General features: G+C 43.6%; 1 protein-coding gene across 1 annotated transcript; it reads left to right on the forward strand.

The window, feature by feature from the left end:
- Nucleotides 1–20258: 20258 nt before the first annotated feature.
- On the forward strand, nt 20259–22081 carry LOC133891427 (galactinol synthase 2-like). Its single transcript, XM_062332142.1, has 4 exons — nt 20259–20711; nt 20817–21140; nt 21263–21397; nt 21503–22081. Exons 1-4 carry the CDS (start codon nt 20400–20402, stop codon nt 21716–21718), a joined length of 987 nt encoding a protein of 328 aa, XP_062188126.1. The 5' UTR covers nt 20259–20399; the 3' UTR covers nt 21719–22081.
- Nucleotides 22082–26131: the final 4050 nt, after the last annotated feature.

Below are 26131 nucleotides of genomic sequence, written 5' to 3' on the forward strand. Positions count from 1 at the left end.
AAGTGACAATCATTAGCGATGGGTCTTAATTGTAACCTATCACTAATAAGGTTATTAGTGACGGGTCACGAGCTTGCAAAGGCTATAGAAGATGCATATTAATGAAGTGTCTCGTAAGTGACCCGTCACTAATGTGTCATCATTAGTGACGCGTTCAGAAACGGATATAAAATCTATCATCAATAACAATTATTATCCGTCATTAATATGACGACTTAGTGACTCGTGATTTACGTAGTGACTCATGAATAAATCATCGGTTGAGCTCATTTAGTCTTTCACTAGTGCATAGAAAAACATTAAAGTTGCTTTCCTTCTTTGTTTCGTCCTTCTCTTTCTTATGTTGTTCGCTGTTTCGTTTCGTTTTGAGTGGAAGTAAGAAGACTTTTCTCCTAACTAATCTCTGTTTGTTTGTGCTACGTCCAAGTGAAAGGGAGAGACAAATTTATTTTTTTTTGGGCACGTGTAGGAAACAAGACGAAGACTTAATATGTTCTTGCTACTTAGCTTTGTCGAAACTTGCTAGTAGCTTCTTCTCAGAAGCACAGAACATATTCTCGACTTTACTTTCTCTGGGGTGCAATGCTGAATTTCAGTTTGCTTTGGTCTCTCCAAAGAGCATAACTGTGCAGTTTGCCAGATTCATCAGGATATAATAACTCAGCTAACAAGGTTGGAACTGCAGCATAATAATTTAGTGCCTGACCTTTTCAACTTCTAGTTAGTCGCCATCATGCTATCCATAGCTTTACAAAGCTGAAGTTACCATTGCAAGAAACTTCCTGTTCCTCCTTTCACCACCATGTTTCATGCTAAAAAGCAAACTGGGGCTTCTACATGACAGCTAAGCTTTTATATAAACAAACTGATCTTTAACAGCATGTGGCTGAAATATCGATCAATACTTTGGATCAAAGCATCTTGGTGACTCTTGTTGTAAGAAATGAAGAACCAAAGGTTACATGATTGGGCTCCCATATTCTGATTAAATCAAAAGGGAACTCTTTGGGTAAGAAAGTTTAACACTACTTAGCAAGCATCAACCTGGGCTAATTATTATTCTAGTGCTTACACTGTCCGAAAAAGACATGCTAATTGCGGCGAAACTTAAGCAAACATCAATCTGGTAAATATTGAAATATTTGTCCCGACATCCACTAACATCTGAAAGACACTCATCTGCAGATGTTAGTGGATGCCACGCTCTCTCTTTAATCACTACGACGTCCGGGCCACTCATCTGAGGAACAAGTGGCACCATTATATTGTTCAGACAGCCGGAGAGGAGGTAAACCAGTCTATAGATAGTCATTAGGGTTCCTATTTAGTTCTGGGAAAAAATTGCCAATTTTACATGCTCGATCCTGACTACTGTTTCTCTGAATTAGACAGACAGCACTATTGACTAAACTTAGAATGATAAGGCATTGAAACTTGGAAGCTCATACTATTAACCAACCTAGCTACTGTATTATGTTCAGATCATTTCTAGTCTAACCGGTAACACACTGAATTTCAGTGGCATTGAACTTTTGAAACGAACCGACAGGATAGCTACTTATTGTATTGATTAAGGAAAAGTTTGATGGGCAAAAGTGATCGGTGAATTGAGGGAAAACAGAGCAAAAATCATGACACACAGCGGACACACTAACCAGCTAAACTAGGCCTAAAGCACCGCAGAGAGACACATACGACCTCGACTCTTAGCCATCTGCCTAGTTAGACTAGGCCTCAGATAGCCGACAACGCCCCAAAGCAAAAGAAAGCTGAACTAGCACGGAGGGTCTCTCCAAGTCGACGCCTCCAAGGAGGACACGACACCGAAGACACCGCCGTCGACCGATCCAACATCGAAAATGGGTTTTTCACCTGGAGACCCTCCTGGGATCAGCAGGAACACCAACACACCTCCTCCAAGGAGGGAAACAACGTACGAGGGCATCATCAGCGCTGGCATCGGCAGGATGACGAAGTGGGATTTCGCCTAGTGTTCCTAAACACGTATTGTCACCAAACTGAGCAACGCCAGGCCCCGACCAAAGGTACACCATCATAGAAGGTCCGGAGACAGACTAGATATTGCAGTGGGCCACCAATGCACGAAGCTTTAGAGAAGAATAGAAGCAGCTGCACGATGAACCACAAGCTATGGTAGAGACTAACCACGACGAGCACGCAAAGCTAGGATCTTCGACCACCGTCTACATAATGCCAAGGCACGAAGAGGCAGCCCTCAGCTTGGCAGCAAGACAAACGAAACTCAGGAGCATCATGGTGTTGTCATCGACTCTACGCACGAGTGCCCACTGCACACGCTGATGCTGCAGAAGACGAGCTACGTAGATAGGCTCAGGGAGATGAAGCCTCCATGGCGACGACAGCCACGTTGGCTCGCCAACAATAGGGCCCGGAGTGTCAGCCCTCTCAACCTCACTTGAAGCCGATGTGGTGCCACCAGCATCAGAAGGACCCCTGGTGCACTGCCGTCGAACATATGCAACAGAAGCGTGTTTAGGACTGACACACCCACGTCGACCTCGGCGCAACCACATTGGACGATGATAGCATGCCCTCCTGGCACGCCCGCAGTCTGAACCCTCAACTCGGCAGTAGAGGCAGCAGCCTCGGAACCTGCTAGCGACACGTGGAACTCGAAAATGCCTCGACGACCGGCCGCCACGAAGGAGGAGGATGCCCCTGTGTGGATACCACTGGAGGCGCGGTGGATCCAGTCGTCCCCGCGTGGATCCCACCGGTGGTGCGACGGATCTGTATGTCCCCACGCAGATCTCATCGATGGCACGGTAGATCCGATCATCCCCATGCAGATCCCGCCGGTGGCGCGATAGATCTGGCCCTTTGCACTGGATCCTGCTGACGGCACGACGGATCTGACCCTTCACACCAAGACGGTCACGCTACTATAGGAGAAGAGCCCTGTCTAGCAAACCTGTCAGAACTGAGAGGAGCGAAACCTTATCGCCCTGTGGGAGGGACCCGAGGTGCTCGATCTCACCCCCTCCAAATCGTGAACCTGAACGAACGCAACTAGTGGCACTGAACTAGCTACTAATCCAAATTAAGCACCATTACCACGGCATACGGTCTCTGCTTCAATTCCAAGTTGAAGCGTCTTTGACCCGAATTGCTTTCAAATCTTTAGACCCGTGTTCAAATGTGCGTGTAGATAAGGGTCATGTCCAGAACAGTTTAATATTACTAGCTACTCCCACTGCCACATATCACGCTATCATTAACGACTTTTAACGTATATCACAGACGGACAATAAAATCATCTATGTAAAAATGTATGTGATATCGAGTTTGTTACATACAGATAAACATCCATCCGTAACCTGACGTATCATAGACGATTTTCAATAAGAACTCTCTGTGATATTATTTTTAGAAAAAATAATATTTTCAGTGTAGGAAAAAAAATTTGCACCCGAGCCACCTGCGGGGTCACGCATCGCAAGTCATATGTCACATGATTTTTCAAGCAAAATACGCGCACATATGATTTGTAGACATCAAATGTGTGACCTCATACTTTGCGCGTAGCTTTCTTATCATCTCACTTGTACATCATTGCTAATAGTAATAGTATATTTTATCTTTTTGACTCTTGTTGTTCAAACCTTTGAAAAACTATTTAGATATCTAAATAGCTTCAAATGAAAAAGGTTATAAACTACAAAGTTCTAGATCTTATAAAAGCCTACAATTTTCATATAAAAAGCTTCTTCATCCGACTTCGTATGAATATTTTATGGATTTTCAAATACATACTATAGATGGATATTTATAAAATCTGTATGTATTGATCATCTAGACACTGACAGATATTTATAAAAAAATTGTATGTGTGTAGAAAAGCGAGAACATACAGACGATTTTACTAAAAGATCGGCTGTGACATAAACAATTTTTCATACAGAGCTGTCTATATCGTTCAACAACACACGGACGATTTTTCAAAAAAAAAACATATATATCTAGGAGCCGTCAACACACATACGACCTCTTAGTAAAACCATCTTGCAGGTTCTTGCTCCTCTAGATAGCTAATAATATCCCATATAATTTTTTTTTATTAATCATCTGTGTATAATTTATCAGTAACAATTTCGAGGAACCGTATCCTACGTTATGCCTACTATTGCTGTTTATGAGGTAGTGTCCGTCGGCAGCAAGCACCAATCTGGTGCAGCTCGATCTACAAATTAGTGTGGGTCCCGGCGTAGACCCTTCGGTTTCCATGCCCCAATGGCTAACTAGGCTGATGGCAACAAATTCAGAACACGACACAGTGCGCACTGCGCAGTTGAAATGCAAGCAGAATTATTCAAACATGCTCGAGTCAAAAATTAAGTGATGCGAGACAGCATTTTGTTGTTCATGGAGACAAATGATACGGTTGCATGATGTGAGACTTTATAATTGATCAATGTTTTCTTTGGTCTGCAAAAAGTTTTTTTTTTTCGTTGAACAATGGTTATACAAAGGCCTCTGCTTTGTCAACTTTCTCAATATTAGTACAGCCATTAATTCAGGACAACATCTTGACTTATGATGCAGTGATGAGCGAGTTAGGTGAGTGATGATATAAAAATGTCACTGAGAGTCGAGTTCGTTTCAGGATGTGTCTCTTTATGAGAAGAAATTGAGGAGTTGTTGCAAGGGTGAAAGTTTCAATGCGAGGTCCATGCAGAAAAGGACATGTTAATTTGTGATGAGCATGCATCATCTTCTAGAAGACGCAGAGATGGAATTTAGCAGCATAAATAATCAGTGGCTAATTTTAGCCAGGTGAAGGAGCACTGAAAAAAGAATGGTCTTTGCCATCAGGTTGACAGCTCCATCATGCAATTCCACGGCTGTAAAATGAAACTGGCCGTAAGACCAGGCGCTGAAACATTTCGTCAGACTTACTTTGAACAAATATCAGAGGAAGAAAGAATTACTCTTGACTCGGGGACAAACTTGGGCTGATGGCTCAGTTTGACAATGCTACAAATGAATTACTCTGACTGGGAGACAATTCTGTACCGATGGAACAGTTTGACAATACTGCAATTGTTCAGTCTGTACAGCCCTCCAAAACCACACAAGCAAACGAACTCATTCCTCTTGCTGCAAGACCAGCAAAACGCTAGACAAATATAGTCCTAGTTTTAGTGGGTAGGAAGCATGGAAAGACTTGGAAAGGCAATGGGAAGAATACTGTATATCGAGGAGCGAGACATGCTCTACCAAAGGGTCACAGTCGCACATCCTCCCGATCCCTATTCAATTGTTGTGGTCAAACCCGACAGTGGATATAACAAGAATTACCAGAGCTCACAAACAAAGGGGATTGATTATGCAAATGTAAATCACTGGTTTTTTGTTCATAGACTGCAAAAATGCGTGAGTCAGCAGGAAGGCCTCTGAGAAGTGAACTTCTCTGATGAGCGTCTAGAAGCAGCCGCAAACGTTCCCTATATTTGCACATGTCAAATTCAGCTTCACATAATCAAATACTCCTATTAGTAGTAAACAATTGATTGAGCATGTTTGCTTAACATCGCTAATCCCGATAAAGGAATGTAAAGTGCAGGATGGGGATGCCTGCCTTGGAAACGAACATATATAGTACTATACGAGTGCCTACTGCCTACTGCAATGGCCGGAACAAAGCTAGCAGAGCAGTTGCTAGTAGCAGTGTTTAAAAAAGTGGCGCCTAGTCGCTAGGCCGAGTAGCACCGCTTCCTTTACAGCTAGGTTTTTGGTGTAGGGATTTTGTCCTATTTTATCTTATTTTTATTTTTTGACAACAACTCCCTATTTCTATTACTTATAATAGATACATATTAGTTCTTACAACCATTGAGAAAAAGACAGAAGAAAAAGGTTCAAACAAAAGGACTTTCAACGTAACAGGTAGAGCATGAGTGAAGTGACTAAAACACAAATCATAAAGTCTAAAGCCTTAGCAAAAAAGAAATGATTGCTAACCTGAAAAGTTTGACATCAGAAGTTTAAGGCAAACAGAACATATTCACGGTTTAGTCTGACAGCAGGATCAGGATAAACATCCGAAAACAATCGAAGGATTGGGCAACAAAGCTTCTCATTCATTCTTCATTGTCTTCTTTAGATGGATTCTAGTCCTCTTCAGTTGGCGAGACTCTAGGAAGCATCATTAGCTGGTGGGGGGAGGAGGGTGGCTATGCATGACGCCTAGTAGACAGCAGCCGGTTCACCGTCTCCAATAGACCTTGGGTACCAGAAAGAAGATCATCCTTACTCATATCTTTCAACAGCATTGCTCATGTTTTCAAGAAGAAACAAGCATAAAAAATGATGTTAGTGGGATCCCAAAGAAGTTTTTTTGTTAAAACATACTCTATTCCTAACCTTTCAAATAGATCAACAAACAACTGTGAAACCAATTGTAGCAAGACTTTCCATTGGGAAAATTATCATAAATCCACTTGTAATAAAAGTACCGATAAAAGTACCCATAATGAGTTTGGGATAGTGTGAGCACCAATAAAAGTACCGATAATTCCCAAGGCCACTTTGGCAATGGGACATAATAAGAACAAATGTTTAGCAGTTTCTTGTTGAGTACAAAAGTAGCCAGTGGGATCTCCACTCCAATTTTTTTTAAGGAGATTGTCTTTAATCAGTAAAGCATCTTTCTCCATATACAAGCCATAGAAACAGCTTAATTTTCAATGGGATTTTGGCTTTCCAGATATGATTATATGGTTGGTAAGGGGCATCTCTAATCAGCCAATAATAAGCGGATTTGACACTAAAGATGCCTCTCTTGTCCAAAGACCAAGAGACAACATCATCAGAGTTTCCCAAGTTGACACTTGCCAACCAACTAAGAACTAAATCCCATTGTGATTGAAGATCCTGAGTCAGGCACCTTCTAAAATTAAGATTCCAATGTAAATTATGGCACTCATGAATATATGTACCTTTCTTATTACAGATAGAATAAAGGGTTGGAAACAGTTTAGCAAGGGAATTGGAGGTCAGCCATACATCATCCCAAAACCTTGTGTTCAAGCCATTACCAACCAAAAGATAAACTAGTTTAATTTTAATCAGATCAGCCCAACAAGGAGAGTCCCTGTACTTATGCTTAACTGCATGAATAGAAGTGTTAGGTAAGTATTTCTTCCTAACTATTGATAGCCACATGGCATCACCTATTTCAATTCTCCACCACCATTTATAAAGAAGGGCAATGTTTAGTTTGGACATATTTTTATACCAAGCCCTCTTTTTTCTTAGGATTGTCCTATTTTTATGTGTTAATATGTAATAAGTTTCTTGTTTTTCTATATTAAGTGTTCATTCGCCAAAAATACAAACGCCTAGGGCGCCAGGAGGAGACATTGTGTAGAATTATGTGAGCAATGGAACAGGATCCGATTGGACAAGCATGTGCCCTTGTGCTTGCTGCTGTCTCTCTTCCAGTTCCAGCAGCAGCAACCCGCGAATCCTCACTCTGAATCATGCTCCTTTCAACTGAAAGCATCCCTCTGAATCATGTGCATATGCTGCTAGTAGGACACGCGATGTTCTGCGTTTTCCGGCCCAAACACCAATAAGTAGGCCTCGTTTCGGCCGAGAGAGAAGCCACTCTCCAACTCCAAGTAGAGCGCACGAGTCGTCGTCGTCGTCCTCTTCGTCTTCGTCTGGGGAGTCAAATCTATCAAGCCTACGTACATCTCTACTCGTAGCCAGCCTTCTGTTGGTTCGTGTAAGGCATGGCGTATCATGTCTCTTTCTTCGAAAATAAAGGTGTACATGCGCCGGCGTTGCGTCATGCATGCTTCCGTGGAAACGTTGGTGGTTTGGGGCATGCTGTATCGTTAGTGGAGGCAAAAAGCCTTGGATGGCGTCCATGCGTTCAGTTCGAAAAGGTCTAGGTGCACCGGTTCATCTGTCGCTGTTATATCACCAGATAAAGAGAGGGGGATTATGGCTGGCTAGGCTCTACTCGTTCGATCGTCGGAACGTCTGAACAAAAAACCATGTCCGTCCTATTTGTAGAGCGCAAATGACTCCCTAGATTGTGCATGCATGACTAAGCATATGCATGCTTTCTTTAATTTGTGTGTTGTCTCGCGCTCGAATCCTACCAGCAATCCTTATCTCTTTTCTTTGTGTCCATGTCCATGATTAGTAAAGATGATTATGTAAATATTTATTTAAAATATAGGGATGTTTGTTTATCAATTATGAGTGTCGAAGACAAGGATACAGGATTTTATATAATTTTAAATCTCCCTTAGAATAATAACCCTATGGTTAGTATTGCCTCAATTAATCTCATGAGAAAATAATTATAATGTAGGTATATTAGTTCTACTCCTATTAATCTCAATAAGTTCTCTCGTATTTTAAATTTTAAAACTCTTTTCGGCTTAAATATGCTTCTATCTTACTTAGTATTGCTGATCTATTTAGCTATGTCCTGCCTATCCTCTTGACATACCCTCTCACATCCTTACCCTGTTCACCGACTTTAGGTTGGATGAATTTGGTGTCCCGTGATGAGAACAATAATTCCTAAGGGCTTAGAACGATATCTAGGTAACAAGCCACTATCTGGCTGACCTTAACACTCATTCTAAAATAAGCCATTAAAATGATACAAAAGAGTAAATTTGTAAAAAATAGTACAAACATAAAATAGAGGATCGTAACTTAAGATAAGAAGAACAAAGATCTATATAAAGAAAGAGTAAATCACTGGATGATGAAAAAAAAACCATGTTTATTCGAGTACCTCTCGTGAGCAAAGTAAGAAAAAAATATCTAAGTCAGTAGAGCAAGAAATAATAAAGCTATCTGCTCTCACTTATGTCTAAGTGAATTCTCACTTTTGGCGTAGAGAAATGATAGAGGCAGAAGGATTGGATTAAATAAAGGTTTTAGCTATGAGTCTACGGTGATATGTGGTATCATTGCCGGTTATAACAGAATTATTAATGGCCAATGATGCTAGTACTACTACAGAACACCCATGTACTACCAGTTTTAAATTGGCTTTCATTGCCAATTTTGGAACCGGCAGTACGTAAGGGCAGTGAAAGTAACAACCCTTTCATTGCCGGTTGTACAATCGACAATGAAGGTGGTTCTAGAGCCAAAAAAAGAAACTGGTCCGGCTCGATTTCGAGCCGGCTCGGCTGCCACCACCGTCGTTGTCGCCACTGTCGCACTTTCAAGCCTTCGTGCCCCCGCCGCTGCCGCGATTCACTTTGAACAGATGAACCCATTTTCCCTCTTTTATTCATATCGAACACAAGAATCATGCTTTATCTATACATATACAGAAGGCAACAAACAAACATGAAAAAGTCATAATTTCTCTAAAAAAATCTCAAGTGGTGTAGCATCGACATGTTCCTGACTAGCGCTGCTTCTCCTTCTTCTCGACAACGTTGGCCGGCCCACCATGGAAGCTGCCACCTAGCGCCCTTCTCCTTCTTCTTGACGACAATGGCCGGCCCGCCATGGAAGCCGCCACCTAGCGCCTAGCTCCGCTTCCTGCCGCCACGGGTCATGCTGTTTTGTTGTTGCAAGGTTTGTTGTGGCAGACTTAATTCCGATGTACATCACGCGGAGGCCAAATTAAGGTGGCCATCAAAGTTATGTTGTGAAATAGAAACAAGGAGCTAGAGCTTCACATGCATGCAGTTGATGATAACAGGCCTTGACGCCGCCGGCTGATGAGTGCGTGGGATCACCGATGCATGCATGTACCGATCCATCCATGGATATCATCGATCGAACAATGATGCATGCACGTCACGCGCGCAGCACGACTGGACACCTGACGAGACAGATCTGGAGAGAAACCGTGCACGCCTATCCGATTGCACTGGTGCTGGCAGAGAAGCATGCATGCGCGGGAGACGAAACGAAACCGTTGGAAAGGGACGGACACCAGAGGCTATTGTTTGGTAGCTAGGCATCAGCGAGCTAGAACAGGAGAGTGGATACATGCATGGCGCTTTCAGAGTGTGCCATGGCCATGGTCTCGAAACGGGAGTGATACTACTGACATTCCTCCTCGGCCTGCACCCTGATTTAGGCCCAACCTGACAAGCCCGATCGCTGTTTCAGGTGCAAACGGGCTGGCCTTTTTTACAACAAAACTTGACTGCCATCGAAGCCCATCACTAAGGGGCTGTTTGGTTTTTATCCTAACAGGCTAAGTTAAAATTTGGTCAGAAGCCAAATTAGTACAATGCTAAATTTTGATCGTCAAAATAGCGTAGAAACACCAGGCAGTTAACTGTAGAAACCATGTCGCTGTAGTTGAACAAGTTTCTCAAAAAAATTGATACAAAGGTAACCTGACTCTTGCAAATGAACTATATATGCAAGATTATCTAGAGCAACTAGACCAAGATAATCCTTACTATGGTACAGGTGAATCGTGCCTTATGCTAACTGAAGACATGACCCATTATTTGGACATCAATTAAACATTATCGCAACCCGTGTTGTGAACTTATGTTTTTTTAGGTTCTTACTTAATTTTATTCGTTTCATACTTAATTTTGATTTATTTATTTTTTACTCATGCATATTTATCCAGTATGCTGTTCTCTGAAAATTGCAGGCGTGGTCTTCAGTATTTCTACATCAAGTGCAAGGTTCTCAACTATTTACTGCGAATGTTTGCAAGGTGGCTGACTTCAGCATAGAGAAGACGCTGTGAGGTATATCTTCAGTTTCGCGGACAGAATTCATCATTTTTTTTTCCTCAAATGAAGTCGTCTGCACTCCTGTAGTAAGATATTGTCTCCTGTAGTAAGATATTGTCTGTATGATACATCATTTCTTGAGGTGTGCCATAATATTGTAAATTCAATCTCATGGACTCATCACTATACTTTATCCCAAAATAAATAAATGTTAGTACCTAAATATACTGCTATGAAATCAGCATTTAGAAATGTTAATGTTTACATGAATCTAAGATTGAAGTTTCAGCTTTGGGTCAGGCGCAATCACAGATTCACAGATGTGCTATACACAGGTGCAACCTCCTATATTTAAATCTGAATCCAGACTTGAGTGTTTGATGACTATCATAGTTTAGCTACTCAATTTCTGAAGCTGCATATATCATGACACCAACTGCGTGGACAGTGCTTCTGCACTTCATGCAATTAATTGTCAACTTGTCCATGCTTTTGCCTCCACTGCCAACTGAACTGGCATGCTCTTGCATTTTTCACATTCCTGGTATTGTCTCTGAATTGCAGTTGTTCACTGAATATAGCCTGTCCATGTGCAGAGTTCATATTATGCAAACCAGCTATTGCTTCCCTTCCTGTAGTCACATTTGTACGCAGCACCAAAAAAAAAAGGATGAAGGAAGACAGCAAAGCAACTAGGAACCCTGGACCCTGGTACGTACTATGGAGACGAAAGGGTTTCGACAACTGGGTCGGATATCTTCCAATGAGCGGTACACACTATAAGAAGGACATTGTTCAGTGCAACATGATTCTGCACAATTGATGCCGCGTGGTCAATAATATATTGTCATACAAATACGTATAACTACACAGTCATCTGGTCCTCCCAGCTGAACCTCTGACCCAATGGACCATTTATAGTTCTTGGAATATTGCTCATGGTTGAGGCCAACAAGGCTTTGGTGGAGAAGGTTGTTTGATGAGGCAAGAGGTAACCAATACTCAACTCGCTCTCGTAAAGTCTGTCTATTTATGCACATATGGTCGTCACACTTGCTTTAGCATAGCACATTATGACCTCATATCGCTAGTGTCATGTTCAGAACTGTACAGATTCTGGGACAAGATAGTACCAGAAGTTGAAGATGACCAAATAATGCTCCTGTTTGTGTCATGCCCTTTTGCTCCCTCTCTCTACTCTCTCTATCTTGTGGGACTTGTGTGTCAGCTCCTTCTTCTCCTCCTCCCGAATCTCCTCCTTTCCCGTGAGCACCTGCCCGTTTGAAATCCCGTCAATACCGCACGTGTTTAAGGAAGGGGAGCACCCATACAAGGTAACCGTCAACCCGTGTTGAAGACCACAATCAAGATGTGGTCAATCGTGAAGGAAATCGCGCCGGGAAAATGGAAATCGAGCCCAATATTTCCGTCGTCACGTTAAGACCCGCTGGCCAGCTCGATTCCCCTCTACCCGTCTATAAAACCTAAATCAAACCTTCGGCCAAGCCTCCCTTTTCCGCACCGCGTCCAAGACCCCAAATTTTGTCGATTTCCATCCACCTGAGAGCTTGCACGACATCGCCAAAGCTCCACTGCACCACGCCGTTGTCATCGGACCTCTCCACGCCTCCCCGATGCCATTCAAGCTCGCGCCCATGCTCTCCGTACGCATATCATCATCCACCGTTGCTCATCTTTGAATTTCGACCGCCGCACCAAGCTTCTTTCATCGCCGGACCTTCGTCATTGAAGCCCGCCGTCGCCGAGCCGTCATCGTCTTCCCCGACGCCCGCAACCCCATGAAACGAAATCACCGCCACCTCTGCTTCCTCTTTCACCGTTCACTGTTGACTCCCGAGCATCGCAGCGCCGTCTTCGCTCTTTCCCGGTCGTCCTCCATCGTCCGTCTCATCAGAGTTGAGGTAGCCTCTGTTGGGGATGATCTCCCCCCCCCCCTGGTATAGCAAGTCAAAGTCTACCGATGGCTAAACACTCATGGGTGTTGCAGGGATGTTTCAGAAAATGTAGGCAAAGATCATGGCGTACCTTCGGTCGAAGCCCGAAGGTTGGCCCATATCCTTCATCCGTGCGGACGAAGGCCAGGATAGGCCTTCGATCGAAGCCCGGAGGCATGCCCGCGGTTCCTGCCACCCGCGTCGGCGAAGGCGACCGCAGGCCTTCGGTCGACAGCCGAAGGTCAACCGGCAATTCCGCTGACCGAAGGGTGCGAAGGTACTAGCGTATCTTCGGCCGAAGGCCGAAGATCGACTCATGGCGTCGGAGGGCAGGAGCGAAGCTTGTGGTGAACTTTCGGCTGGAAGCTGAGGAGGAGCCTTCAGCATAGCCATGGGATCAGTCGAAGACCATAATTGGCTGTCGAGGCCCACTTAACTGCCCAGGGCAGAGTTGTAATTATGTAAATATACTTGATTGTACCATAATGCCCCCAAATATTCCGGGAATGTAGCAGGTAAGGGGGTGAAATTGTAAACCCAAGCGTGGAGTGGTTGAATACGGGCTATAAATAGGGTCATATTGTACCCGAGATGAGCGGAATCAATCGAGACTATTTACCTCTAAACACGTCACACCCAGAAGCCTTTGTCTTTCCCCCGGAGCGAAGTTTTTCCTTGTTCGGGACTTCGGTTCCAACAGCCTCATCTCCCCACTGCTGGATTGTGAATAGCCGATTAGGATTAAATCATGCGTACCCTTTCACATATCGTGGATCTCGGCCGTCCAATTTGAGATCAACGACTCCGATTTTTTAATTAAGTGTCTCGTCAACTCTGTTGCCTAGTCAGTGTGCCACGTGTGCGGTCACGTTGTTGTTTTATCCGACGTGGCAGGTCCAGTCAGCACTCTCTCGCCGAGTCAGCAGCCCAGTCAGCCCATGATGTCAGCGTTGCACAGTAAATTGAATTTCCCGTTAGCAAATAATTCGTGATAATCTGATAATCCGAAAAATAGTTTTAGATAAATGTTTATTAGAAAATTTCCAAAAATTAGAGAGTGGTTTAGATAAATGTTTGTAAATGTTTTTAGCTCAGTTTTTATTTATGTAAATGTTATTTAATGTTTTTCTAGTGTAAAAATTATTGTAAAAATGTTAGAATAAATGTTTTATTTTGGAAAATGGTTTAGAAAATCTAGACTAATTTTGATAATGTTTAATAATATTTTCTTTGATAAAATAAATGCTTTTAATATGTTTTGTTGCATATAAAATTAGTTCTAATTCTAGAAAAATGTAAATAAAATCTATAAAATTGTTTTAATCAGTTTTATGATATAAAATAATTTTGGAAATTTTTAAATAAATGTTAGGCCTTTTAAAAATTAGGTTTAACACCAGAAAAATAGTTTTGTCATTTTAGCTGTTTAAAAATTCGTTTAGCCGTAGCTTTGACATCGTTTCTCCATTTTGGGTGGTTCTTGCACCTAAATTTTTCAAAAATCATGCTCTAACTTGTTCTAGTATTTGTTTAATTCGTTTGTTTAATTTGTTTGCTTTGTTTAGTGTTTATTCTTAGTGTTGCTTGTTTGTTGGTATGTAGAAGAGTTTATCCCGGAGGCGTTCGAGAATATCTAGGATCAAGACTTTGGTGACTTTGAGCAGTACTTCGAAGAAGACAAGTGTCCTTGAACATCTTGCGCCTATTTTTTTACAAATTTTTTTTTTTACAAATTACATGCTCGTCAAATATGATATCTCATGGTTAGGGTTTACTAGTTTTTCCCTATTTTCCTTGTAGCCGTAGAATGGTTATCATGTTTGGGTAGATTATGCTTAGTGTTTCTTACTCATGGGTAGAATAGGCAAGTGATGTTTTGTTTAATAATGCATGATGATAACGTTGGTAAAATACTTAGACTTGGAAAGTAGGGTATGGGCAAGTTTGGCTTGATGGTTGACCTGTGGATGTATTCCAAGCAAGAATGTTGGTTTTGTTGGATATTGATTATCTCCCTGTGTTGGTTGATGGCGTCTTACCTAGACCATGTTAAGGACCAATTCATGGAGCGACCACTCATAAAAATAGTACAACCACAAGCCTAGTATGGGACGGGCCTAGCTGAGTAATTCGTTATTCTCTCAGCATTGTGAAGATCATTTGGTGGTGCGGGGACGGAAGGGTGTACTTCCTGGAACCGTAAAGCGCAAGACGAGGCTTCTGGGGTGGAGGGTGTACTTCACTTATGTACGGCGGTGAAATCTCAGCGGGTCGACATGTGCTGAGAGAGGCGTTGGAAAGGCTTTGCAATGGATTCCTAGTGCACACTTCGGAAGTATGTAAGAGTCATACATCGGTGAACGGGTACTCAGCAAAACAGGAAGACACGTCTTGTGGGTAAAGTATATGACCTCTGCAGAGTGAAAATTGATATATCAGTCGTGCTCACAGTTATGAGAGGTATGGAGTTCTCACATGATTAGTTGGGTGGTTCTGAGTTGGATCTGGTGAATCACAATGATGGGAACTGTGATTTGAGTTTGGTTTGGAGGCGGTTGGAACCTCGATTAGGGAGCGAGGTGGTTGGAATCTTGGCTCATGTGATTAAGAATATTTCACTTAATAGGTTGCCTTTATAATTGTTTTACTACCAAAATACGATTTGTGCAAATAAACCACTTAGCTAAGCTTATCTTGACAAAATGGTATTGATGCAAATAAACCCTAGAGTTAAGCCTATCTTGACTTTTGGTCCTTATGTCATACTTTCTCACATTTGCTGAGTATTCTATATACTCATGCTTGCTCTCTCTCCCTTAATCTTGTTACTGCTTAGAAGACGAAGACTACGAGAATTTCCCAGAAGATGGAGACGAGTTCTAGGCGGGTGACTTTTAGTTCGATTGTCTTTGGAGTTGTGTGCCGTGCTAAGTTTAGTTCCACTGCTTTATAATTTTCTTTTAGACACATGGGTCATTGATGTAATAAGTAACGTTGTAATAAAAGATATTGTGTCTGCTACTCATTTATGACATCACTATGTGATGTAACTTGATCTTGATATACATATAGTTTATATTCGGTTTGTACTTAAGATCGAGGTCTTCACCATAACAGAACAATATAGAACAATGATTTCTCACTAATTTTGTAAAAAATCATTGGGTCAGAACAGTGATTTCTCACTAATTTTGTAAAAAATCATCGGGTTAGCTCACCCCACTAGCCTCGCTCCGCCCCTGGCAAGTAGTGTACCGCACTATATTAGGGGAAATACCCCAGCCTGTAGACATTACTTAAGAGTTGCCATCAAGAGCTCCTTCGGAGCCCTTGGGCTCCGGATCCTCAGTCGGAAGTCCGGCTCCCGAAGACTATGAACCCCTCTGGTCACTACCTCTCGAGACAAGAGAAGTTGCTGGTATTCAGAAGGAATTACTGAGGGCCACCTTGAAGGACCCTCGGCGTCCTTGGCCCTGTCAGCCTACGTCGATGAATCTCAGGTCCCTGAAGGCTTCTCGAGTCTCCGGGCTTCGGAGCTCTTCAGAGCCCCTGGCCTCCTTGAGTTCCAGTCCTTCAGAGCCTAGACAAGCTCTCCAAGTCAAGAAGTGGGACATCAGCCAGAAGAGGCCCACGAGCCATCCTCCACCTATAAGGAAGTGATCGGTATTTAAAGCCAGTCAAGTGATAGCCATTCTGATATTCCAATGCAAGTGGAGGTCATCATAACATTCGGGACAGTGCGGCGTCGTACCCCAATTAATGATCATCTAAGTATCACGCCCTCTGGGTCACCTACACCATTGTATTTGCCGTAGTAGATAATATCTGCTAGTTAGGGGTAAATGTATTCTGCCTGAGCCCAGGCTGTGCAATTTGACTAGCTCTAAGTTCCTATAGCATGACGATAACTCGCATCGCTATCTCTGTAAGGGCATATTTATATATTTTCACCTCGAATGGCACTATAAATACAGACCTGTGGCAATCAAGCCAGGAGCCAATCTCTTGGTGATAAAAACACATCGATATTCCTTCTTTTTCACTTCTTCTCCAAGCTTAAGTCTCCTCTCTAGAGGAGGCTCTCGTTGCACTTATTCGTGGAAGACATTTTTTACACCAACAACTCGTCGTTCGTGGAGATTCGAACATAGAAGAGAGGTAGGATGCCACCCAAAAAGAAGACAACTAAGGCCGCAACACAGGTGGTCGACTCCCTAGCCACATCTGTGCGAGGGTCCACACGACCACCTCAATAATGCAAGCTATGTACACCCACCAGTCCTGCTACTAGACAGAACGGCAACCCTCTGGCCACCACCGACCCGGTGGTGGTCTTGGCCCGGCCTGGTGTTGAGGTCTCGGTTTTGCGGAGGCCTTCCAAGAATGGTGTACCGAGGACCACACAGCACCCCAAGGGGTTACGGTCGAGGCTGCGGCCATGCAGGCTGCCCTTCAGTGGTTCTGGGCGCTCGAGCTCGGGGCACTTATGCCTGGGCCCATCCTCGCGACGTCTCTTGTGACGCCGCCCAAAATACCTTTGTCGAGCCTGTGTCTTCTGAGAATCTAGCTGTCAGGCAGCCTCCTCTACCTCCCTTGATGGAAGGGGTCTCCAGAGAGACCATAGGCTCTGGTACGCGCAAATCCCACCAGAGCCTCCGATGTCGACCACGGGCTCCGGTACCATAGGGAGGGTATTTTTGCATCCTGCACGGAGCCGGACGTGACCATAATATCGAGAATTGTTGAAGCCTTATAACCTTTCAAACGGAGTACCTCGGGAGGCAGGTGGGACGCCATGTAGGGGAAAGAGCCGACGATAGGCAAGCCAGGGGTCGTAAAACCAGAATGGGCCGCCAAGTAGGTCTTCGGATCTTATCGAGCTCCCCTCGGCCTGCTACCTCCTACTCCGCTACCAATAGTACAATACCCAGCGATGAGAATTGAGTCGCATCAATAACCCTAGCTAGAACAGAGTCTGGTGGACTCTCGACGTAGGGGCCTCACCTACATCACCGGAGCAGTGGAGCCTCCGGAATACCTCTCACATCAGATTTGATACTTAGATGAATTAGTCATAACAAAAGACGAGGATTCCGATAAGAGAGCTCTAGGTGTCCAGAAAGACCGTGAGACCAAGATTGTTTAGTATTCCATTCTCTTTATTTTTTCTAAATTTAAAGCTCTCTTTTAAGAAGGTTCTCGCCGCACTTATTAATAGAAAATATTTTCTTGTACCAACCCACTACAACGCGTGGCTGCACCGGCCGGGATGGACGCGGACGCTTCGCAAACTATCTCCCAGTTACGAAGTCATTATACAGTGCTCACGTACGTCTCCTTGTTCCATTTGATCACATCCTCTATTTCTGACGAGACCTTCAGGGAATACTGTATCGGATTGCACAACTTTTTAAGGAGATATTCCTTGGTCTTGACTCATCGGAATAACTTTGTGATGAATGATTGGTGTTTAGAAATGACTGGTTGATCCAGGCAAAAAGATAAATAAAAAAAAAGGTTCATGACGCCCGAAAAATGGTTGTAGTACTTGTAAAAGGTATTTTTTTTGCCGGGACATCTTTTTGACAGTCAAGACACGCCTTGCGAAGTCGGTTGAAGCAGTTACCCTTTGCTGAATCACTGGACTCTCCAGGTTCAGCTTTTGGGCTGCTCACGTAATCACTTATCAGAATGGCTAAAATGACGGAAGTTAATTTTATAGAATATATTAAAGGTAAATTTTTTATAGTGATTTTGGTACTTGACAGTGAGCGTGTGGATGTTATTTTAGGAACGAGTGTGTGTTCGGTGAACTAGGGAACATAAAAAGTTATCTATGTTTGAGTCTTAAGAAGTATAACAGCCTTACGTCATATATGTGTTATGAAGGATCTTAGTTGACTATAGATAATGTTTTTTTCCTAGTTTTCGGCTCCTGCCTTTAGGAACGAGGTCCTCGTCACTTTATATAGTAAAAAAGAGGAGAACTTACACGTTGATCCAAACAGAAGGTCTCTGCTCATCCTAATATTTAGTCCAAACTATCATTATAGAGGACCAGACATACCCACTTACTATGAGGGCATCATGCGTCTTGTTGTCGTGCGCCACCGTGCTGACATGCAAAGTTTCACCTCGCGGCATTTAATGCTACGGGACGGGACAATATCCTTTTGTGTCGACTCCATCCACTTGTCTGGTTGGGCTGCTGATAGCGTCTCATCCGTCATGCACCGCCGTGCCGACCTGCAAAGTTCTACCCCGCAACATTTAATGCTACTGGACGGGACAATACCCTTTTATGTCGACCCTGTCCATTTGCCTGGTCGGGCTGCTGACAACATCCCATCCGCCGTGCGCCGCAGCGCCGACCTGCAGAGTTCTACCCCGCCGCATTTAATGCTACGGGATAGGATAATGTCCAACCACACTGTCCATGACTTCGTCCTCTGGTGCGGGCGTCTGGAAAAAGAAAACACTTGAGTGGATATTAGCAACTGCACTCTAGACAGGTTGCGTCAAATCTAGCCCTGCGACCAGTAAGGCTGGTCGCGAGTGTAAGCGATGGTTTGGGGAGACTGGTTGTGCGGATGCTAGACTGGTTGTTGTGGTCGCACAATCGACTAGACTTCGAGAAGTATGCTGCTCTAGTTGTTAGGTTCTCTACGGAACCCGTTAGCTAGGGTACCCATAACTTAATATACTGATGGATCATACTATTTATCTCGTGATTCAATGGATAGGTTAAAGAGAAGAGATGAAATAGTCATATATCATCATATAAAAGAGAATCTTTTAAAAATTCAGATCCTACCAATTTTACTTTTAAAATGACATGATCGTATCCTCTGCTCCATGACCACACCTAATTTGTCATCCATAAATGGCATGCATTATCGATCGATCGATCGGGTGGTATCTGTAACCGGCAAATCAAATGGATAATGGGATCCGTCCCCAAAATCAATTCACTACTACCATTTCGGTTTCCCGTTTCATAAAAGGCAGGGAATTGACGTGAATTGAATGAAATCCACGAAAGAAATGAACACGATTATAGAAACAGAAGCTGCGTAAAGAATTTCCAATTGAGCACGTATCTATGACATTCCAAGCTATAGATAGACCCTCTCTTATCTTCTTCCCGGCACAAAAAAGTGGGGCAAAGGACCCTCCGGAAACTTTGTTTCCATTATCTAAAAAAATCCATTTCTCACCTGGGACAATATTAATATCAATATCAATATCCGCACATCTTTTTCCTTTCCTCCGTTAGAAGAATCCTTCCATGTGTCCGTCCATTCAAACTTAATCACCAGGCCCCACACAGCAATTAAAATCTGAAAGCAAACAATTAAATTTAATTTAATCAAATGGCCCAGAGCAGAGCAGGGAGGAAAAGAAATGGGGGAGCGAGACAGCCGTCGCGATCTCCGGCGCCTTCCCTCCAGAGCCCTCCGTCCTTTCCACCCCCACCTTCCGATCCGACACGCGTACGCCCAGGATCCCACGCGCCAACCGACACAAGCGCCGCGTGTGGACTCGCGGCCGCTGCCTATATAACGCCGGCGCTCGCTGCTTGCTGCCTCCCACCAACTCACCTCACCACAACCCCGAGCTCACGATCAAACACACGCACAGGAGGCGCAGGAAAGAGAGACCACGAGTTAGTTTCCTGGAGAGAGACACCACCGCGAGATCAGCGTTGGCAATGGGGCCGAACACGTCGACCTTGAGCAAGGCGGCTACGGCGGCGCCGAAGCGGGCGTACGTGACGTTCCTGGCCGGCGACGGCGACTACTGGAAGGGCGTGGTCGGGCTGGCCAAGGGGCTGCGCCGGGTGCGCGCGGCCTACCCGCTGGTGGTGGCCGTGCTCCCCGACGTGCCCGAGGAGCACCGCCGCACGCTGCGCGACCAGGGATGCGTCGTCCGCGAGATCCAGCCGGTGTACCCGCCCGAGAGCCAGACCCAGTTCGCCATGGCGTACTACGTCATCAACTACTCCAAGCTCCGCATCTGGGAGGTAAAAAGCCATTCTTTATTTTAATTTGTTAGCTATCTAGTAATTCGATCTTAATCAACTTGCATGTTGGCTTGTGTTCGTTGGATGGAACAAATATATATATAGTTTGTGGAGTACGAGAGGATGGTGTACCTGGACGCGGACATCGAGGTGTACGAGAACATCGACCACCTGTTCGAGCTGGAGAAGGGCCACTTCTACGCGGTGATGGACTGCTTCTGCGAGAAGACGTGGAGCCACACGCCGCAGTACAAGATCGGCTACTGTCAGCAGTGCCCCGACAGGGTGGCCTGGCCGGAGCACGAGCTCGGCCCACCGCCGCCGCTCTACTTCAACGCCGGCATGTTCGTGCACGAGCCCAGCCTCGCCACCGCCAAGGACCTCCTCGACGCGCTCGTCGTCACGCCCCCAACCCCCTTCGCAGAACAAGTAAGTGGTTTACCCACGCCCATTCATATATGCTTCCATCTTTGTGTACTAGCTTCCATGATCGAATACGTATAGTAGCATGTGTTTACTAAGGTTGTTGAACTATATATATTCTTCTGCAGGATTTCCTAAACATGTTCTTCCGGGACAAGTACAAGCCGATCCCACCGGTGTACAACCTGGTGTTGGCCATGCTCTGGAGGCACCCTGAAAGGGTCGAGCTCGACAAGGTCAAGGTCGTGCACTACTGTGCCGCGGTACGTACGTGAACATACTGGCAATTCGCTTTGCATTTGTTCCGGTTCTTACGACAGATATAATGTCGCTCGGACGATCCATGTACTGATGAACTGAGCGTGCAGGGGTCGAAGCCGTGGAGGTACACGGGGAAGGAGGCGAACATGGACAGGGATGACATCAAGATGCTGGTGAGCAAGTGGTGGGACATCTTCAACGACGAGAGCCTGGACTACAAGGGCCCGGCGCTCGACGACGTGGACCAGGCGAGGCAGCCGCTGCGCCAGGCTCTGGCCGAGGTTGGCGCCGTCAAGTACTTCCCCGCGCCCTCGGCAGCCTAGGCTTGCCGGGACGGTGGCCGGCCGGCCGGCCTTGCGCGCCTCCATTCTTCCAGCGAAGATTAGGATTTATGGGCCGTGCCGGTGATTAATCAGTCAATATTATTAGCGGTCTACACGTTTTGGTATTGTAGATCGGTACTGTTGATACATTCTCCAGTACTTAATACCTTAATTCAGGTTGCGTTTTTAGTTTTGAGTGTGGTTTGTTTACATGGAAACCAAAAAAAAAAAAAGAGGGAACGAAGTGTTAGATCAGTTTGTAAGTACGTAAGGTTGATCTAACTATAAAGATCTGCCTGCTATGTGCGTACGAGTTTGCTGAGCCATTTTTAAGCTAATAAATATTTTTCCTGGTTTTCTTTATATATTTGCCTGTGATGTTCAATTTGGATCGGAATGCTCTCACTGAAATCGTTTTCACAGTTGGTTGATTACCGTTTTCACATTCGGTTGTGGAACCTACTGCAAGAAAGAGACTGTTAAGTCGATATACAAGAGTGCATATTCGTTGCATAAAAAAACTAATCAAATACAATTATCATCATCCAAGTATTCGGTCAAACACCACACCTACTCGTTATCTTGTTGCCCTCAACGCAGATCCTGGTGAGGTCACTGCGCTCTCATCCATGTACCCAGCAACGATGAGCGCGAGGCGTCGACGAGAGGGAGAGAAGGGGAATCAGGGGAACGTGAAGGTGGCGGCGATCGAGTGTCTTGTGGGGATCAAACTTTTGGTCTGAACTATACATTAGTGTTTAAAGCGTGAGTCTCTTTCATCCGTAAAGTTACGCTGCCGCTCTTGCCCCCCCCCCCCCCCACTCCTCAAGAAACACAGCCATGTGTTAGAAGTCACATGTCAAGCAATTTTTCACATTGACCTCTCATCTTGCACCAAATTTACTTACCATCTCACGTATCACTGATTGCTAAGAGTAATGTGATTTTTTTTCTTTGTCTTTTTTTTGGAACTTTCAATGATTATTTTGGTATTAAAATTATTTCAATAGAAAATATTATAGATCTCGTCGAGAGCTATAATTTTCGTATAAATATTTTTTTAATCTAACTCTATGAACATTTTATGGATTTTCAAAGACCCCACTAAAATCATGTAAACCGATATATTTCAGTACGTTCTTGTTTAGAACCAACTGTATTAATTCAATTATTCTAATCATTTTATGGCATGGACCGATTGTAATATATTACAATCAGTTTTTACTGTAAACCGACTATAATAGACTATTATCATAGTCAATTTTTTGTTCAACAGTTAATTCCAGCCAAGGTTCACATTACCGAACCGAGCTCCGGTGGTAACCGAAATCTCGCGGTAACCGCGGTTACCGGTCAAAAATTCGAAAAAAATTGGAGAAAATTCATTCGGCAAAATTTGATTTTTTGCGAAAAAATCGTGTTTTTGCCCTCTCGGTAACCGCTCGATTTTGGTCGGTTACCGAGCGGTTTGGGTCGGTTACCGAGCGATTTTCTCGTATTTTTGATTTGGTCGGTTACCGAGCGATTTGGGTCGGTAACCGCTCGGTTTTCTCGATTTATCGAGCGGTTTTATCGAATTTCAGCGCAGTTCAACAAAAAACTAAAAAAGGGCTCAATCTTGTAAAATCATTAACTAATTCATCTGAGCTTCAAATCAAGTGAAACAAATTTTGTTGGTTTCCTTGTAACATGATCTACATGATAAATGTATTTATACTCATAAAAAAGTTCAAAATTTTCTGTGAGAAATTTTATTTTTTAAACCAAGTTAAATGCATAGTTTACTCTTTGCTAATCCAAAAATCATGAAACTAATTTTTTTAGTCTTCTTACATGATCCTATATCTTTTAAAAATACATGAACTCATGAATTAGTTATTGTAACATGCATGATTGTGTAAATGTGTTGCGACTAGATTAATTCATAACTGACCCATCACACCTCAAAAATTAGTGAAACCACTTTCATTAGCTTATTTATACTATGATTTACGTAGAAAAAATTATAGTAGACATGAAAAAGTTAATTACAGTGCTGTTTCTTAACATATTCACTTTATGCTTGTGAACTTTGTAAAAATCATAGAGAATTTAATAAAACTCTAAATAAAGTGAAATCAATTTTAAAGATTCTCTTAAAATACGTTTTATACAAGGAAAATATGTGTTTGCATGTTACACTTTTTCTTAACGTGAGTTAATAACTGAGCCGCACGCTTCAATTTTTTCATTTTTTTCAAACTTTCTCCCTATAAAATATGATGAAAACGACATTATTTTTAAAAAATTTTTTTTACAGGAGGTCTTAGAATTGTGTCTAGTTTTTTTAAAGATTTTTTTGAATTTTTTTTTAGTTTTTCAAATTTTTTGAATTCAAATTTCGGTTACTATTCGGTTTCTGAAACCAGATCGGATAAGAAGGTCGGTAACCGCAATTTTTGGACGGTTACAGACGGTTTTTTAACCCTGGTTCCAGCGCGAGTCTAAGCTATAGAACTAGCTGTAGTAGTTTTATTACAGTCGGTTCTAAAAGTTGGACTATAGTGTCGCGGCCGGGCAGACCAAATGAGCATACATGCGTGCGCGCTCGGCCCATTTCCCAGCGAAGCAGGCAATGGGTTGCCCAAGTGCGAGTTGCGTCGAGCCACGGGGGTTTTGATTTAATTTCCGCTGGCGCGCGTCCGTCGCTTTCGCCTTTCGACGACCAGACCAGCATGCATGCAGATGCAGTGTACTCTTGTTGTCCATGGATTATCGGATCGGCCCGGACGCGCTGCTTCCTCCGACTGGGCGGCTATCTCTCGCGTTCGTTTCCTTGTCGATCGGCCTGTCAAATCGACGCGGTCGCTGCACCGCCCACGCCACGTCGCCACCGACCTCACCTCTTGTCTTTCTCAGTATTAATTTATGCACAGTTTGTTTGAGAAAATTAAACCAACTAACCCGACGATAACCCCTATCATCCTACCTTATCCAATACGTACAGTATTATCTCCGTCCCATACAATATTACTTTTTTTTACTTATAGTTGAAAAAAAAGTCGATTACCTAACCTACCTCACCCAATATGAATGAACGACTGAAGTCACTAAATATCTTAGTTAGATAATTAGAATTGTTGTTGCATGCATTGGTTGGTTTAGCAAAGCAAATGGATCACGCACGTACGGCAATGACATGCAGTTGCATATCGTGCAGGATTTAGCTAGATCGCAAATTAAGAGGGTCAAAGCTATCTATCGTCCTCCCTGAACCCCACTGGGGCTGACGTTTGGTTGAATTAATACTGAGCCAGCTGGGGCTAAATATAGTTTCAAAGTCAATCAGGGTAACCTGCTTCTTAGGGCACAGACTCAACATTATATACATTTGTCAACTGAAATTAACTATAATGTCGACCTCAATAACTTACCCACTTCGACTTGGCCCAAGAATCCATCACATAGGAATAGGAATATACATGCAGTATTGGGCTAACTATTGGCTGTTTCTCGAAGATCAATATATATAATTGACGTGTTCAAGCAGAGAAATCATTCAGATAGGATGGTCAATGCACTGGCTGGCTGCAGCTCCGATCCCTCAGGCCTCACTACAGACGACACTAGTTGTAATTAAATGCATGCGCGGGAAAAGCAAACCAAAGTCGATCGTCTCTAGCAAGATGCATGCATGCAAGCTAGCTACGACCTCTAGTGCGTCTCCGGTGCGCTCATTCGTCAAGTCGTGAGATGAACTAATCCTGATGCCGGCCGGATTAGTTCAGTTGAAATACATTTATTGGAAGGAAGTAGGAAGGCAGCACGTATGACGCGGAGGTCGTTAGCAGTTGGCACGGCAGTTTCATCAGTTTCGTGGATGGGTCCAAGTGTTCTTGGTCGACGTACGTTTGAGGTAATGCTTGACATCTTGGTCAATCCTTTTGTCGCAATCACCGCAAAACCTACGAAATGAGCACAATATCTCTTATGCTTGTTCGTTCAAAATTAAAAAAAAAAAACATTCGAAAAGAAAAGAAAATAAATGAAAGTGGCGGCAAAGACAAGAAGGAAGGAATTGAAGTCCGTAGAACCCAAAACAGTACGAAGCCAGGCTCAGCGACAAAGGCCTAGGCCCACTGTTAGTTGCAAATATTGGAGGCCTCTTTGCAGGCCCACTTTCTATTTTATATATATACACTATTCAAAGTATAGAATAGCTATTTTACACCCTACAGTCTAGCCCACCTGGCACAGCAGCAGCTCCCCTGCACCACGTGGCCACTCTCGCACCCGCGCGGTAGCGCCACGTCACGTGCCATTCCATGGGCCCCTAGTAGGTGTCAAAAGTTGTTTGATGTCGCTCAGTAATTATTTAAAGTAATTGTTTAGTATTACCAGTAGTTTTTCAGTAATTATTGTTAATAGTGTTAG

The sequence above is a fragment of the Phragmites australis genome, chromosome 14, assembly GCF_958298935.1.
Source record: "Phragmites australis chromosome 14, lpPhrAust1.1, whole genome shotgun sequence".
Classification (NCBI taxonomy): domain Eukaryota; kingdom Viridiplantae; phylum Streptophyta; class Magnoliopsida; order Poales; family Poaceae; genus Phragmites; species Phragmites australis.

What these genes read in the sequence shown, in the direction of transcription:
- LOC133891427 (XM_062332142.1), top strand. Translation starts at nt 20,400, where the DNA reads ATGGGGCCGAACACGTCGACCTTGAGCAAGGCGGCTACGGCGGCGCCG. An exon ending in CCAAGCTCCGCATCTGGGAG is followed by an intron (nt 20,712 to 20,816) that starts GTAAAAAGCCAT and finishes ATATATATATAG; the next exon opens with TTTGTGGAGTACGAGAGGAT. An exon ending in TCGTGCACTACTGTGCCGCG is followed by an intron (nt 21,398 to 21,502) that starts GTACGTACGTGA and finishes CTGAGCGTGCAG; the next exon opens with GGGTCGAAGCCGTGGAGGTA.